At 32.4% G+C, this 18,534-nt stretch overlaps 1 protein-coding gene across 1 annotated transcript in view; it reads left to right on the top strand.

Moving 5' to 3' along the window:
- Window positions 1-18,534, top strand: part of LOC134690072 (hemicentin-1-like) — a 52,995-nt gene that overhangs the window by 9,689 nt on the left and 24,772 nt on the right. The window contains exons 4-13 of the mRNA XM_063550047.1: window positions 741-1,040; window positions 2,076-2,384; window positions 2,841-3,140; window positions 3,434-3,733; window positions 4,531-4,839; window positions 5,222-5,521; window positions 9,850-10,149; window positions 12,481-12,792; window positions 15,435-15,734; window positions 16,539-16,838. Of these exons, the coding sequence (XP_063406117.1) occupies window positions 741-1,040; window positions 2,076-2,384; window positions 2,841-3,140; window positions 3,434-3,733; window positions 4,531-4,839; window positions 5,222-5,521; window positions 9,850-10,149; window positions 12,481-12,792; window positions 15,435-15,734; window positions 16,539-16,838 (3,030 nt within the window). The remainder of the gene's footprint in view (window positions 1-740; window positions 1,041-2,075; window positions 2,385-2,840; window positions 3,141-3,433; window positions 3,734-4,530; window positions 4,840-5,221; window positions 5,522-9,849; window positions 10,150-12,480; window positions 12,793-15,434; window positions 15,735-16,538; window positions 16,839-18,534) is intronic.

Genomic DNA, 18,534 nt, shown 5'->3' with positions numbered 1-18,534 from the left:
ACCGAGGGTAACACTTCAACTATTACAAAAAACAACGAAATAACAGACACACAGAACTGCTACAAAATCAAACGCAAAGATGAATTAGAACAGACGATTTGAAATCAACTGCCTTATTCTTAATCAGAACCGGATATTTTAAGAAAATAATTGGTTAGTTGAACCCGTGTTTATGGCTAGCAAAACATCACGCTTATATGACAATGTTGAAAACCCCGGTAAAATTGCGTAACCAGAATACCGTACAAACAAATACAAGAATACCAATGACAGAGAAGTACATAGATAAATAATGTGATAGAACATTACAACATGTAAACCACATATTATATTACACACCTTCCATTAATATATGACCGTTCACCAGTAAACCACAACAGAAATTAAGGTACATTTATAAAATTAGATTATAAAATTGAGATTACGTTTGTAATGGTATTATTCTATGCTTTTTTAATATTAACCATAACAAGAATATTAAAATAGAATTGTGTTAGTAATAGAGTAACGATTTGTATTTTCTAGCTGTAAAATAAAACAATCCTGGGCATATAGTTGCTTTAAACTATAAATCATATAAATGAACTAGCTAATTATGTATCTTTTAAAACTTCTACATACATATATGAAAATAAAGATAAAATTGAAAACGTACCAAAAAATTTATTAAAAATTGTTGCATTAAACATGTTAAATGGGTGGATAACACCAGTAAATATTACTATTACCATTTTAATCAGGTATTCCTAATGTTACAACTGATAGCGCAATGCATGAAGTTGTATACGGACAAAACATTACTTTGGAATGTGATGTGACATCCATACCTGTGAACACCAATGTGTACTGGCAGACGATTAAAGATGGTACAGTCACAAATATAACATCATTCAACCATAATGTTAATGGAGTTACAATAATTCAGCCATCCTTGACCATTTTAAAAGCTACCATGTCTGATTCTGGGATGTATGCTTGTCCTGCAGAAAACTTGATAGGAACTGGACAAAGCAATTTTACAAATCTGACGGTTGTTGGAGGTAAGAAAATGCATGGTATATAAAATTTCCAAAATTTTGGCACATTATTTTCATTAACAATTTTCATCAAACAAATAGTTTATAGTAAAAAACCAATATGGTGGTTAATGCATTTTATAAATCGTGAAAAAAATCATGATTTGTGGTAAATTTGTTTCTGTTTTTTATAAACAAAGCTTTCACCAAGAAATGGCAAGTGTTATGAATTTGTCTATCAAATGACAAAAAAAAAACGAATGGATGCTTAGATTTGCCATTAGCAGTGATCCGGAACAAAAGTACAACAGGTAAAAAATGGAAAGCATACACTCTGTCTATAAACTTTCCTAGCGAAACGTATACATGTTGTCAAGTAGAATAGTTTTAATTGAAGTAATACAGTTGTAGATGAGTATCTAGCATATTTACCTTTTTTTTTATAACAGAAGAAAGTTTTGTATTAGTGCTAAATATATTTTGATATTTGACATTTTGAAGAAATCTTTATCAGATGAAATAACGTTTGTTCAATAAGATATTATAACAGTGAGGTATAAAGACTTAAAAGTCATGACTGTCCGAACTGAAAAATCATCAAAAACACGAACATGTATCTTAAATTCGCTAATAATTTGTAACACTTACCGAGTAACTAATTGCATTATACTTTTTAGTATTTGCATATGCTTCATGCTAATGTTGTTTATAAATTGTACTGAGGGAACTTGTTAAAATTCAGACATAACAGTTGTAGGTCAGTAAGTAAAGCCGAGATGAAATGACAACAACAATGAAACCAACAAACAGTTAAATCTAAAATTGAATGTAATCGGAGGTTTGGTAATATAATGCTTTCACATATAATTTGGCACACGACCTGGAATGTAACAAACACATAATTTCATTCTCTTTCTACATTTAAGAACTTGTAGTTTTATTTTTTTTTCAAGTTTTTTAGTTTAAAGAGGACATATTTGCAAACAAAATAAAACATGAAGAAATTTATGAATTCTTTTGATTTAATTCTTTATTGTAACTTTATCAATTTTAACATAGAAATTCCAAGTGTAGAAGTTGGATCTGCATTTAAAACTGCAGAGTATGGTAATAACGTGACTCTTGACTGTAATGTCACATCATTTCCTGCACACATCTCTGTCTATTGGCAACGGATATCATCTGGTATAACAACAAATGTAACGTCTGATTACTGCGATAGAGCATGTATAGACGGTGTTACAGTTATCAACCCTTCGTTGACGATATTAAAGGCTAAGACATCTGATTCTGGGCTGTATACCTGTTATATCACCAATCAAGTAGGAACGGGACAAAGTGCAGCGGTCAATTTGACAATTATTGGAGGTACAAAATAGTTCTGTTACATTTCGAACCTAATTCAGGACAGCTTTTTTTCAAGGCCTAACTTTTAAGTGTCAAGCAAGGATCTGTATTAAAAACTCGACAAATATATAAGAATAGTATTAATGAAAAAAATCGCCTATCAAACTAGTCAGTTTAAAGAAAAAAGATTAGAAGAAATTTTCTTTTAAAAATGATATTCATATTCAATACAGTTGTATATGAGTACTACAAATGTTTTTGTGGATGATTTTGCACAATATCAATCTATCTTCCTATATACGAAATATTCGATAAAGTTGGTTCCATGATATCTTGTGCAGAATATAATATGAATAAATATGGTTGTATTTTTGCTTTTTCGTTTTATCTCACAAACTCAATATGCAAATTTCTGTATTTAATGTAGTGATAAAAAGCATATGTCTAGTCTGTGTGTTGTTTACAATTTATATATAGATATTCCGAATGTAGAAGTTGGATCTACCACTCAAATCGTGGAATATGGAAGTAATGTGATACTCGACTGTCATGTCACATCATTTCCTGCACACACATCTGTTTATTGGCAACGGAAGTCAAATGGTTTAACAACAAACTTTACGGCTGATAAATTTAGTTCTGAAGATGTATCTACATTAAATCATTCTTTGACAATATCACTTGCTAAACCATCCGACACAGGACTGTATACTTGCTATGCCGTCAATATAGTTGGAACAGGACGCAGTAAAGCAATTAATTTGACTATTATTGGAGGTATTGTAACACCATTTTCAAACATGTAGAACTTTTATATTGTTGTTTCACGCGTAATGTCTTTGCAAAAACCAATAGTTACTTTATGATTAATTTGGTGATGCTAAATACTATGAAATTCAATTACTTTTCATATTGCTTTAAACAATTGATTATATAGACTTACTTCAATCTTGAGAAACACAACAATAACTTTTGAATCACGTCTGTGCCAAATGGACCGTTCTATTCAATCTAGAATATTTCAACAACTAGACAAACATTACATTCAGTGTTTCGATTGTATTTAACAGGTATTCCAAATGTTACAATTGACGAGACTAGTTATAATGTTGAGTATGGTCAGCCAATTACTATTGAATGTAAAATTACATCGATTCCTGCCTATACGAACATATACTGGGAAAAAGATATAGGAGGCATTACCACAAATATAACATCTGATTCTACTGTTATGGATAGCGTTGCCTTTACTACTACTTCAATATCGATACCAAAGGCTATTACAGCAGATTCAGGAATGTATACATGTTTCGCTGTCAATATTGCTGGAACTGGACACAGTGGTTCTGTTAACTTAACAGTTCATGGAGGTAGGGTTAACCAAAGAATGTTTCATCACAAAACTATTTTCCCACTTGATAAAAAAGGATCGTAACACAATTTATATTTGCTTACATTTTTTTTTTTACATTTTTTAACATGTTAAACAATGGTTTAAGTAAGATATAAGCCCCTAACAGTCCATTTTGTAAAATATTGAACAGAATGGACTGTTATAGGCGTATATCCTTTACATATCATAATCTATTAAAGATCAAACGGCCTATGTATTTCCGCTATTGATTTTGTTCTTAAATTTTGACCAAAGGCTATATTAAAAATGTAGAGCTTAAGCTGAGATGTGGTAATGTTATGTTTGTCTACGTTTTCAAGTATCATTTAGCACACGACCAGGAATGTAACACAAACATAATTATACCCCCGCCTAAAAACAGGGGGTATACTCTTTTACCTCTATCCGTCCTTCCGTCAGTCTGTCAGTCCGTCAGTCAGTCAGTCCGTCCGTCCAATGAATATTTGTCGTCGCATTTTTCTCAGGAACTACAATACAAGGATTTCTAAAATTTAGTTTCAGGGTTTATCTACGTCAGCTTTACCGTGTGGTGCGTTTTCAGATTGATCACTTGACAACTTCATGTTTACCGAACACTTCTCTTCCAACATTTTAGAAACTTGTAATTGTAATGTATTCGAGTATTTAACTTTTAATAGGACATTTATGCATTCAAAATAAAATTCAAAGCATATCTAGTTCATTTGTTTTGATGAATACAAACAACAATAGATCAATGTACTACAAATTGTTACTTAATTCAATTCAACACAGATATTCCAAGTGTAGAAGTTGGATCTACGTTAAAAGTTGCAGAGTATGGTAAAAACGTTACTCTCGACTGTAATGTCACATCATTTCCTGCACACATCTCTGTCTATTGGCAACGGATATCATCTGGTATAACAACAAATTTAACGTCTAATTACTGCAATAGAGCATGTATAGACGGTGTTACAGTTCTTAATCCTTCGTTGACGATATTAAAGGTTAAAACATCTGATTCTGGACTGTATACCTGTTATATCACCAATAAAGTAGGAACGGGACAAAGTGCAGCGGTCAACTTGACAATTGTTGGAGGTAAAAAATTGTTTTGTGACATTTTGAACTCAATTTAGCACTTCTAATTTTTCAAGGCCTAACTTTTAAGTGTCAAGTAAGGATATGTATTTTAAAATGGACAAACAAACTCATCATTGATACCAAGAATAAAATTTAATATTATGCCAGACGCGCGTTTCGTCTACAAAAGACTCATTAGTGACGCCCGAATCAAAAAGGTTGTAAAAGGCCAAATAAAGTTCAAAAGTTAAAAAGCAAATATAGAAGTATAAAGGAATTAATGAAAAAAACTAGCCAGTCAAACATGTCATTTTTTGGCTTAGTGTACCGTTCTGTTCATTCTAGAAGGATTCAGCAATTATACAAGCATTTCTTTCAGTGCCTCCATTGTATTTTACAGGTATTCCAAATGTTAGAATTGACGAGACTTCATATACTATTGTATATGGCCAGGCAATCACTATTAAGTGTAAAATTACATCGATTCCAGCCTATACCAACATATACTGGGGAAAAGAGATAAGAGGCAATACCACAAATATAGCATCTGATTCTACGTTAATGGAAAGCGTTACTTTAACTACTACTTCACTATCAATACCAAGAGCTATCCCAGCAGATTCTGGAATGTATACGTGTTACGCTGCTAATATTGCTGGAACCGGTCAAAGTGATTCTGTTAATTTGACAGTTTATGGAGGTAGGGTTAACCAAGATATTTATTTTGCGTTTTATTTAGTAATATACCGTTAAAGGGGCACTAGCTGTCAAATTCATGATCACCGATTGGACACAAATTCTCATATTTGATTTATAGCAATGTACAAAATTTATCCAAACTACCAAAAGTCTAAAATAAACAGTATACAGAGCAGATAACATGTAGGTTCGTTTTGTGTGCATGTTAGTCCAGACGCCATCAAATTAACTGTTGGTTTGACCTCGGATGACCATATAAGCGATGTAAACATAAATATCGATATGAATAGATTAACCAACACGTGCAATTGAATTTTTATAGGTCTGTTTGATTTTAATATATAGATTGAAAATTAATGTTGATCATTGTCTTTAACCGTATAAGAATGATTTTATATAGATCGAATCAGTAATCAAATGATTTACCGTAGTTTCACTTTCATAGTTGGCATTTTTCTTTTCTTTAAATAACCTGTACACGTATAATGCATACGTTGTCAATCTCTAGCTAGGGGTTAAATTGAAGTTCACATGAATACGGAGTTAATGAGGTCTACTAATTCACTTGCAAGTAAATCAGTAATTATCGATGTTTCTTCGCTTAATTTGACAAAATTGAACCATTTTGGCTGCTAAAAGCGAATTATTATTTCATTTTTTCACTTTCATTATTGATTGAACAAAAAAAACTTACTTAAGATTTTTTTTATATATTTGGTAGCTAGTGCCCCTTTAACGGTTTAGTAATTAGTGAATTAATAGTGCAAGGGAAAACAAAGTTACTTATAATTTGAGTATTACTTGTATTGGACATAACTCTCTTATATCTGATGGATATCAGTCATAACAAACATGTTTATTTTCTAAAACTCCTCTAAGAATCGAAGGGGGATGGGTGCAACATAGGATCTGATTATAAATAAAATGGAATAACATTATGTACAATTTCAGATAATCAAAGGTCTTTTTGGTTGATTTAATATCTCCGGACCGTTATAAAATCATGAATAAACAAACATGTCCCAAACCGGACAATGCAGGATGCAATGGAATCTATTTTAAAAATAAGTCCATATCACATTTATCTACAGTGGCTGTTTATAATTGAAAATTCACATTTTTTCGTATTTGGCATTTGATTACTGTGGATTTGATTTTTGTTTTTGTTTTACGATTTTTGTTATGTTGCAACTTTATTTTATTACGGAAACGCTCCATCTTATGACAGTGATGCTTTAAAATTGTAATAATCTGATCGTTAATATGCATGACATATTTCACATTGGACATCAAGGGAGCAATTTATAAATAAGTACCATTAAGTGATGTACAATCAAAAGTCTTCAGTTGATAGTTATCTCAGGAAGTTTACAAATATTTATAAATTTGATTTGTAAACGTTTATTTTAGCAGTTCTTTCCTTATCTTTCTCTTTTCATTTAATCTTAAGGAACATAAAATAACGCGGTCCACATTAAGGAACTCATTATATGCTATACACTATAATGAGCGGAGTACAAAATAAAATAAAATATGATTTTAGTGTCAATAAATCTTAAGTGTACAACGACGGCAGTCTCGTCTAAGTGCCACGATTCCTGTTTCAATTTTGTTTTATATCTGGTATGGTAGTGGAAATAAAAGCTGTCAAACAGCCCTTCAGGAAGGGTAAACTGTCGGACTGGAGAGATCAAGAGATGTCAATATATTTATACCCAAATCAAGCGGTAATTTGAAAGCTCCGAAACGACACACACAAATCGAAATATTAAGAGTCAACTTAATTTATTTAGTCATATAAAGATGCGTATACAGAATAAGCTCAAAACTGTCCCATAATTAAAAGATACGGAGTTAATTTAACGATATTTATTGGAACAAAGACATTTGATGATTAAATAGAAATTATCGTGAAAGATATTGTTACAGGCACATGTGTTTGGTTGAAAAAAATCATCTGCCTGTCTTATTTAAAAATTGATCGGAAATTAAAGGAGGTGTTATATAATCAAACAGACGAAAACAACTTCACTGTATAGAATAACGAGCAAATAAAAGGTTATTATGGATAAATATTCCGGACAGATACATGTAAATATATCATTAGTATTAATCTGCTTTGTACTTAATCGACACTCTGAGCCAGTTTTTTTACGCGTAAGTTCACATGATACAGCAATGTAACTGTTTCAGTTGTTATAAATTACTAGCATGTTAATATTTTAGCTTTAATCAATCAAAACGAATATAAACTAAAAGAAATGGCTTCGGACACATGGATTTATTTCTGTATTATTTCCTCTTTTCGCTTCTTAGAAAACACCTGCGAAAACTGAATACACAATATAATTTGCATTATTTATTAATGAGTAATTGAGATAAAAATTGAAACGGCCTGATTTAAAAAAAAATCATAGAGTAATATTAGCTAAAGAAACAATTGGTCAGATGTAAAAAAAAATATGATTTGTTTGTATTGTTTCGAAAAATCGAACGTGTCCATGATTTTCTACCCAAACTTGTATGATTTTTGTTCTGATCGTTGAATGTCGTATAATGGCCAATGAGGGCTAACACGAATTCATTTGATAGTTATTATTAGCAACCATAATAATCTGCTCATTTTTTTTTATTCTCAGATATAGCTGAGCGTGTTTTAAACCTTAGTTAATGAATAGTTTCACTTAAAATGATACATTTCAAATACCGACAAGTTTAAAAGTAATGATCAATAGTACTTCTTTAAAAGTCTGTTTTGTCTGAGATGGGTGTGAATTAAAAAAAGTCTATTTAAAACATGATGCATATGTCCTACTACTCAATTGTGTCACCTAACCACAGTAAAATACTAAATTCATCAATCAGATATTATGTCATATATTTTAGAGGCTTGTTATCATTTTTTTTTAGTTTCTTAAAACATTCCAATGCTGTTGTCAACAGGAGTACACGTATGAACGACAAACAATAATCCCAAAATACGACCAAATGACAAACTTTATAATTGACTTAACAAAAATGACCTGACGTGTGTAAATAGAAGAAAAAAATGCAACAAAAGATGTGATACCACGTAAACATCAAACAAATACATATACCCCGGTGTATATATACATATATATCACAACACATTGTTTTTCTAATCTGTATAGCCATTTTGGGTTTTAACTTGTTTAATTGGATGTCATCGCTTCCCTTAAATCTCGATCAACGTACTAATCAAAGGAGCATGCACAACAAACTGAGTATAGGAAACGTATAATACTTTTAGTCGTCTCTGTTTATTCTAGTCCACAGTAAAACTATTTCAAGCAGTAAATAATAATGAAACCAATGGTGTTCATTAATTTTGAATACTAATAGTAGATTCACTGTATGCCGCCATTTTGGATTATTTTATAGCAGGTCATGATCAGTCTAATTCAATGCCTAAAAATGCGATTTTTTTAAGATAGATTTGTAATTCATTTGGAAGACTTTTTAATTTTATAAGAAAAAAAGTGATGTTTTACATAATTCAAATTTTGAATTATTCCAAATACTTGTGAATAAATTCAACTGAGCCTTGTTAGGATACTTTTTAAAAAGATTGTGGAATGATAGTGTATACGTAATTTCAAACTTTTACTTGTAGTAAGAAATAAGTTCGGTAACACACTTTTTCTTGGTATTTTGTTAAAGCAAGTTATAGAGCCTATCATCTTATATTCTAATTCAAAACTGTATCTATTTCTTTTTTCAAAACGTGCTAAACAATTAACTTTGCACGACTTATAACATGGTGATTTATACTTTTTATTATATTAAAAAAAACCATATAAAATCTTCATTTTGGAAAAGTATAAGAACATTCTGTTTCAGGAACTTGATAACGATCATGCAAATCAAATTGATACATATATAAAAATCGGCTTAAAATGCACATGGACATACTGCTTATCCCAACAAAGGCGTTACTTCAACGCAATTCAAGGAGTACATGTTTTCGCGGTCTTAGATCAGAAGATACTAGAAGCGTTGTCTGTTCCTATGAATCTCTGGTTTTATTTTGTTTAATTAATTGACTTAATTATGTTAAACATTTGAATGTCACGTTGTATCTGAAATCAACAATTGATAATTAACCACGAATAGCCTGACATCACCGATTATAACTTAATTTTTTTTTGAAATGTTTGCATGGTGTGTGTTTAATCAATGTTATAAAGTCATATAGGTTGTTTATTCAATTTTCATGACTGTTTAGCAGGATGATTGCTTATTTGTATTGTGTGTATAATTCAATATAGCATAACACATCAATTTATGCAATTTGTTGTATTTCAACAGGAATTCCTTATGTGTACACTGAATCTGATTTTTATGAAATCCTCTATGGTCATAATCATACGATTATATGCAGAGTAAATGCTGTTCCTGTTTTCACTAAAATTTATTGGCAAAAGATATCTAATGGTACTACAACGAATATAACCTCTAACAGTCCTGGTATCGATGGTGCTAGGATAACTAGACCATCGTTAACGATATTAAAAGCTGCTCCATCTGATGCAGGACAGTATATATGTATTGCTGAGAATGTTGCTGGAATAGGGCAGAGCAATTCAATTAATTTAACAGTTTTAGGGGGTAAGTAAATATAAGTTGATTTCGTATAACACATGAGTTTCAATTCAGTATGTGAGTACGAACTTTTATAAATCGATTGTATAATCAATAAGTTCGTTATCGTTTTAGTACAACAACAAAAAACATGAAACTAGACAAAAGAGGGACGAAAGATACCAAAGGGACAGTCAAACTCATCAATCTAAAACTATAAAACTGAAAACGCCATGGCTAAAAATGAAAAAGGCAAACAGAAAAACAATAGTACACATGACACAACATAGAAAACTAAAGAATAAACAACACGAACCCCACCAAAATCTAGGGGTGATCTCAGGTGCTCTGGAAGAGTAAGCAGATCCTGCTCCACATGTGGCACCCGTCGTGTTGCTTATGTGATTACAAATCCGTTAAATAGTCCAATTCGGTAGGTCACATTCATAAAAGGGAAGGGGATAGTAGTTACGACATAAGGAACATATCCGATTTAATTTGTGAAACGGTTATTCCATAACGGTCAACCCGATGCCTTTGCACTCCATATGAAGTACCTGTATTATAAGGATGTCAGTTGTAGAACATTTTTTTATAGATATAATTGTGTTTTGGAGGCACAAATGATACCCCCAAAGATGCAAAGTGTTATTTCAAAATCCACCAAGTTGAATATGGGGGCACATAGGTCTATCGTTTACTGATGGAGGAGTTTTCGGGAAACGCTAAGCATCTCGTATGTAGGTATATACTCCAAACAGAGTCATTTATCAACAAAAATCAATACCCTAACCACATACACCTTTAGAATATAACACATGTTGCTTATGATATGATCTAGGATCTTCCACAAACAAATTAGACTTTGGACCCCAGTTTCAACAATGAAAGTGCAAGTTTCAGGTTAAAGTTTTCGGTCGAGGTAGTTTTTGATGAAGTTGAAGTCCAATCAACTCAAAACTTAGTACGCATGTTCCTTTTGATACATTCTTTCAAAATTGGAGATTTCCCCCCATTATCAAGGTCCACTGAACATAGAAAATGAGTGTGGATGGTGCATCTGTGTACTTAGGACACATTCTTGTTCAATTTATTTTTATAGTTCGTGCTTATGTTGTACTGTTACACCACTGTTCCATGTTAGGTGGAGGTGTGGGATCCGGCTAATATTTGTTATCCCGCCACATTTTTTATTCATGTGTCTGTCCCAGGTCAGGCACAAGTACCCCAGTGATTGTTGATGTGTTACATATTTGTTTTTCGTTGTATTTTTTGTCCAATAATTAGGCCGTTAGTTATTTTCGTTAGAATAGTTTTACATTAATTTTGTCATTTCGAGGCCTTTATATAACTGACTGTGCAGTATGGTATGGGTCTTACGAATTGTTAGAGGCCGTGCGATGACCAGTAGTTGTAAATTTAGGTGTCATGTGGTCTCTTCTTTTTTTCAAAACTCTGATAAATTCAATTATTGTCAAATAGGTTATATTCTTGTATTTTTATTTATTTAACATGGATTTTTAAGATGACACTACATACACTTAATATCCAATAAAGTGTAGGTAAAGCATGACATAGTAACGGCGAATCAAAGAATTCAACTTTACATATAACTCATATAGACTCTTTGTTTTTTTCAAAATAATTGATATAACCAATATAATTAATCCAGATTGACATACAGAAATGAAATTTAAAAGCAGAGTAAACTGTGCATTTAACAGTCACCATGACTTCATCAGATTTTAAGAATTAGATACTTAAATTTAGTCACGGACACATGTGTTCTAGTAGTACTCTAACAGACCAAACAAGAAAAACTTATTATTGACCAATATAGATGTGAACACTATGAACACCTTGGAACATTAAATGCAACAATCATATTTGATCTTATCCTTAAAGTATTCAAAAACAGACAAACAATGAAATTATAAGAGAGAATTATGATATGTACATTCATTTAACGACTGTTATATTTTATAAAATTGAGAATGGAAATGGGGAATATGTCAAAGAGACAACAACCCGATCACAAAAGAGAAGCTAACAGCCGAAGGCCACCAATGTGTCTTCAATGAAGCGAGAAAATCCCGCACCAGAGGCGTTCTTCAGATGGACCTAACGAAATATTTATAAGAAACTTAAATAAAAATCATACAAGAATAACAAAGGTCAGATGCTCTTCACTTTGGACATGCGCAAAAATATTTTATTTGACAAATTTTCATGATTGTTTTGTTGTAGTTTTTTTTTTACAGAAAATAGACTCATGATTTTTGTTTTGTAGTTATTTTAAACAAAATAGACTGTTAATGTATATAAATCTAACAACTGTAATTCATGTTTTTCATACAGAGGAAAATTATCCAATTGTTGGTATACAATTAGACAGATATACAGTGAAGTTCGGTGAGTCACTCACAATCAAGTCTTTTGTACAAACAAATGACGAATTCCCAGTGCGAAGTGTACATTGGCAGTATATTAATAATGATGTGCTAACGACAATAGAAGCAGGTTCTCACGGCATAGCTGGAAGTCAGATTGAAACTCCATCTCTCACTATTGCAACGGTCACTACATCTGAATCAGGACTTTACACGTGTTTTGCGACCAATGATATAGGAACAGGGATCAGTAAACCTATCAACGTCACTGTTGTTGGAGGTATTAATTGTCTATATATCTTCAACGTTAACAACATAAAAAAAAATCATGTCAAGTGAAATGAATTAACTAAACATAATGGGGGGTTTTAAAAACAATTATTTCCCATTTTACTAGTATATATTTCTTCATCAATTGAAAGATAGAGTAAGTAAAACACAGATATTTTTTTAGTGCAAAATAATCGAATAAAATATCCGCAAAGAAATGCTCACTACAAAAAAAACTGTTTACTTTCAATGAAAGATCTAAGTGAATATGCAAAACAATTAAACATATATTTTTCTATGACTCCAAGGATAGGATACATAAAAAAACATTAAAAAGGATTTTTTTTATCCCGTAGTCTGTTTTTATATATGTTGGCGTACCCCAATGGTGACTGGGGTATAGAAATATGGTCACTTAGTCTTCTCCCGACCGGCAGTAAAACCCTTGCCGAAGTGGGGCGTCCGTTTGGCTGTGCGGGATGTATCAAGTTCGCAGTCACGTCCGATCAGAAGGGGGACGTTAAATCCGATGCCTCGTGTAAAGAGAGTGCCACGCTCTGTGCACGTTAAGAACCCTTACAGCAACTCTTTTGAGGGGTCCGTAGGTGGCCTGTTGCAAGGCAAAATTTCTGTCCCTATCCAATATACCCTCATTTTCCAGTGGCAGTCTAAATGTCTTAGACCATCATCAAAGGTGGCCTCTATTGTATCAACCTACCAATTGTATTTATTGTGAACTTGTTCTCGTCCTGAATATGCATGAAATATTTGCCACTGGACGTTAAGGAACCAACAATCAATTAATCAATATATGTTGGCGTTTGTTTTTCTAGCAGTTTAGCGTTTCTGTTGTTCTGTTGAATGACTTTCATAGTAAACTAGAATACACTCGCGATATTGCGGTCATTTACACATGTTTAGAGCGTGGTTGAACGTAGGTGAACTGTTTTTTAGCCCCCTTTGTTTTTTTTCAAAATCCGTTATGTTTTTGATTTCTGTTAGTTTCAATTATTTTATCGTTTTCTGTATATATACAAGAACATAAATAATTGTATACTGTATCTATCTACTACGAATTCAAAGTGTATTATTCGTGTCGGTCACGGATATACTATAAAGACAGTCTCTATATATTATAGTAGTATGCTCATAGTATACATACAGATAAACGCGAAAATAATTGTCTTGTCCCTGAGTACTTATAAAAAGTAATTATCAGCAGTTTTGTATTTATTGACGTAAAAGTCCGTCAGATGATGGAAACAATATCCGCACAAGTTGATTTTCGTTTTTCTCTCGAACTGAATACTCATAAAATGGATGACAAATGCGACTATGCGTGGTACCTATTTATATCACAGAGGTATGATGTTTAGTTTATTGTGGAAGGAAGAGAAGCGACACACAAACTGAAGTCTTCTCGTTTAAAGCATAGATGCGTTTACCTTTGATTTTGGTTAATGACCCGAATTTGTTTGCACTTAATCGATTAATACATATTGAACAGCGGAATAATTGATACTTTACATTTAAGTCCAACTGTGTGTTGCTAAATTTTGCAGACGAAGTTCGATAGTTCGAAGCTAACTTTTTTTATTTGCAATAGATGCGTTGTTAAAAATTACGATATGTATCATTCTTTTTTTGAATTTTTTAAATGTTCTTTTCATGATTGTCAGGAATGTTCAATTTCTAATGTAACCAACAAAAAACTATATTTGAAAGATACGTTAATACAGATGTTAAGCTCGTAAGTCCTCCCTAGCTGATTTGGAATGAAATATTTCTACAGTTAAATTGGGAATAACATAATAATGTTTGGTAGGCCAATGATAAAACAAACTACGGACGCAAACAATTTAAAAAATAAGCATACAATGAACTGTAATGTACAAGAGTCTATATTCTTCCTTATTTAACAAAGATGTTTAATATATTCTATCGCGGGGAAATAGTTCCATCTTCAGTTAAATTGATAAGAGGAAGTATTTTAAAATTGTATGAACGTACACGTAAATGAAACACAAATTAATCAATTCATTTTAAGTTGGCTTTAAAAAAGATTAAATGAAATTGACTTTTTCAGATTACCCCAACATACTACTGTTTGGCTGATACTCTATACATGCCATATACCAATTGATTGTTTTTCGACATTTCAACCCCGTCTGCATCAACCAATATAAAAGTATTCTACCACTGCATCGAGTGTGATACGATATTTATCCACTCGAGACAATTAAATTTACACGAAATGGTGGTGGAATCTGTTTCTCTAATGATTTTAAAACAATATGCAGACAAATTCCACACTTGTTTTTAATGATCTGCAAAAAGATGTGTTTTTTCTATGTGACGTCGTCAGGCATGGTCGCCTTTTTTCGTGCCGTCACAATAGGAAATTCAGAGGAAAGCAAGAAAATTCGTCGTCATAATTGAATTTTGACCAATGAAGAACCGAGATCTCAAACGATCCACACGTTGATAAAAAAAATAATCAATATGTCAGGAAAGAGATAAATCGTGTAAGAATTAGAGAATTAGTTTTCTTTTTACTTTTCCCCTTCTATGAGTGCTTTAATTACGTTTCTAATAAATATGATGAAAATGTAGCTTAGAGTATAATGATTATTTGTTTGAATATTAAATTAGGTCTTCCAATAGTGAGTGTGAGAGACAAAAAGTACGTTTCAATGTACAGTCATCAAGTTATATTGTCTGCTGTCGTAAAATCTGATCCACCAGTCAGATTTGTTTACTGGGAAAAAATTGTCGAAGGAAGGAGAAGTATCATAAATCATGGCGCTGTGGGAACTATTGGTGTTACCCCTGATAACCCCTCATTAACAGTAACATACAGTACCAAAGCAGATATTGGAGCATACAGATGTTTCGCCACGAATGACGTTGGAACAAGTCGTGGTGACATTATAAGTCTACAAGTAACTGGAGGTAGTGCTCCATTAAATGCAATTTTTGAAGTTGCTTATAAGTTATCAATATCATTAAATAGTGTTTGTGTATAAATAGAGCCAAAACACATCTAGTTTAAATTGTATATCTTATAAATATACAGAATTAAACATGTTAAATCAAATTTCTTTTCTTTTTTAACAAATGTTTCTTTTGAATATTTCATAACATTGAAATTTAGATTTGAATCGTGACTCAAATTCTATTGATAATGATACATCCATAGCAATTACTCAGATTATTAAACTTGTCATTACACTGAATTCAAGGCAAAGGTTAATGATAAATGTCGAAAATACGCGCGAGTTCGAACCTTTCAGTAGTCACTCGTTTTTGAGATGATAACATATCGTAGTTTAAAATTTTAAAGTTATGATATAAGTTGTCTCAAGTAAACATGGTGGTCAGTGGATTCTTGACAAATGACCCACTGTTAGAGCAATAGACTGACGTCAGAGTACTGGGTTAAGAAATATTATTTAATTTGTGTTAAATGTAGCTTATAGAGTTCAATGAAACAATGCAGATGGAAAATTATGACTCGAAGTAATTCAGATTATTAAATATCAGTCGAATATTCCATTGGTGATTTCACATATTCTTAAGATGATTATATAAGACGGTATCGATTTATATGAACTATCAATACTCAATTTTAAAGAAAATTCCAATCAATTTAAAGCTTACTTAGCTTATAATGCAGGAAAGTATTTTAAAATTATAGTGTTCAAATCCTTTAAAAAAATGCTGATATTGCTTTTAATAATTCATTCTTTTTTTCAGAGAGCCCAACTGTGTTTGTTCCATTTTATACGATATCAGTCGATTTTGGTGCCGAAATGAACCTTTCGTGCAATGTTGACTCGTCATTGCCTATAACAATTGTTTATTGGGAGAAAATGATCAATGGTATTAGGTCTAGAATAAACTATGGGACCGTTGGTACTACCGGCATTAATGCAAATAATCCGTCGTTAACAATTCTTTATTCGACAAGTGCTGATTCTGGATCTTACTCATGCTTTGCAGGAAATGCAGTTGGGATAAGTCATAGTTCGACGATAAATGTAACTGTTGTAGGGGGTATGTAAAATGATATATTATATCCATGTTAAATCAAAACGATTGATTGGTCATTCATAATAATACAATAACAAATGAAGAAAGTAGTGAACAATTTGGATCAAACGTCAAGTCTCGTAAATTCATACATCCCCTGCAGTGAGAATCTACATTTAACATGTCACGATCGAGATTTTGTATGTCTATCATAACAATTTTATGAATATAGATTCCACAATTGCAACAAGTGTACATGTATTACGGTATTTTTTCGAAACAGTTAAATGTTAATATTTAAAGCGCGAGCTCGAGGCTTAAAATGTAACTGTTGAGAGTGGAGAAATATCGTAATACACGAGTAACAGTCACTGTGCTGGAATCTGTTTCTCTAAAGATATTATCCTTCCTATTCCCAGATTTAGGGAAAGTTGTGTTCTTTTGATATGACGTCATCACGCATGGACGCTGTTTTTTCTGACGTCACAATAAGAAAATTCAGAAGAAAACAAGAAAATTTGACGTCACAATTAAATTTCAACCAATCATTTGATGTGAACAATTTTTTCACTACAGATTAGAAATACTTTTCTCACATCGGTCAGGAAATGTGAAAATCGAATGCAAATTAGAGAAGTTTGTGCTCATCCAATTTTGACAATATGTAAGATCTATAAAGCAACTGCTTGATGATCATTGAACTATAAAACCAAGTTTAAGATAAACTTTTTGTTCGGAAAATGATTGTACCAACTCAGGCATATGGCAGTTGTTTTTCACTTGTTCCGTTAATTGATTGTTTTGGGGTTTTTTGTTTTTTTTTGTTATGGTCTTCCTTTTCTCAGCACTTGGCGTCTGTCGTCCGTCGTCGTCCGTCGTCGTCGTTAACAATTTACGTTTTGAAGTTCTTCAAGAGAACCACTGAATGGAATGGAACCAAACATGGCATGAATGTTCCTTATGAGGTGCTGACCAAGTGTTGTTACTTTGTAGCCGATCCATCATCCAAGATGGCCGACAGCGGGGGACTTAGTTTAACATGGGACCCTTTGGGAAATGCATACAAATGACTTCTTTTAGAGAACCACTGAAAGGAATGAAACCAAACATGGCATGATTGTTTATTATGCGGTGATGACCAAGTGTTGTTACTTTGTAGCCGATCCATCATCCAAGATGGCCGCCAGCGTGGGACTTAGTTTAACATAGGACCCTATGGGAAATGCATACTAATGACTTCTTCGAGAGAACCACTGAATGGAATGAAATCAAACATGACATGAATGTTCCTAATGTGGTGCTGACCATGTGTTGTTACTTTGTAGCCGATCCATTATCCAAGATGGCCGCCAGCGGGGGACTTATTTTAACATAGGACCCTATGGGAAATGCATACAAATGACTTCTTTTAGAGAACCACTGAATGGAATAAAACCAAATATTGCATGAATGTTCCTTATGAGGTGCTGACCAAGTGTTGTTACTTTGTAGCCGATCCGTCTTCCAAGATGGCAACCGGTGGGGAACTTTTGAATGAAATTAAACATGTTCCTTTCCTTATAAATGAGGTTGTGTTGTCACTTTTAGCCAAATTTTATATTTAGGGAAGAATTTTAATACTGTAAACCAACTTATTTTAGCGACTTTCGCGAGAAGAAAAATAACGCGAATATATCAATCTTTGATCTTTCCTGAATAAACTTAATCAAGTAAATCAGAT

The sequence above is a fragment of the Mytilus trossulus genome, chromosome 11 (genome assembly GCF_036588685.1).
Source record: "Mytilus trossulus isolate FHL-02 chromosome 11, PNRI_Mtr1.1.1.hap1, whole genome shotgun sequence".
NCBI lineage: Eukaryota > Metazoa > Mollusca > Bivalvia > Mytilida > Mytilidae > Mytilus > Mytilus trossulus.
The sequence above is the reverse complement of the archived record's forward strand: the minus strand, read 5'-3'. Positions and strand labels throughout refer to the sequence as shown.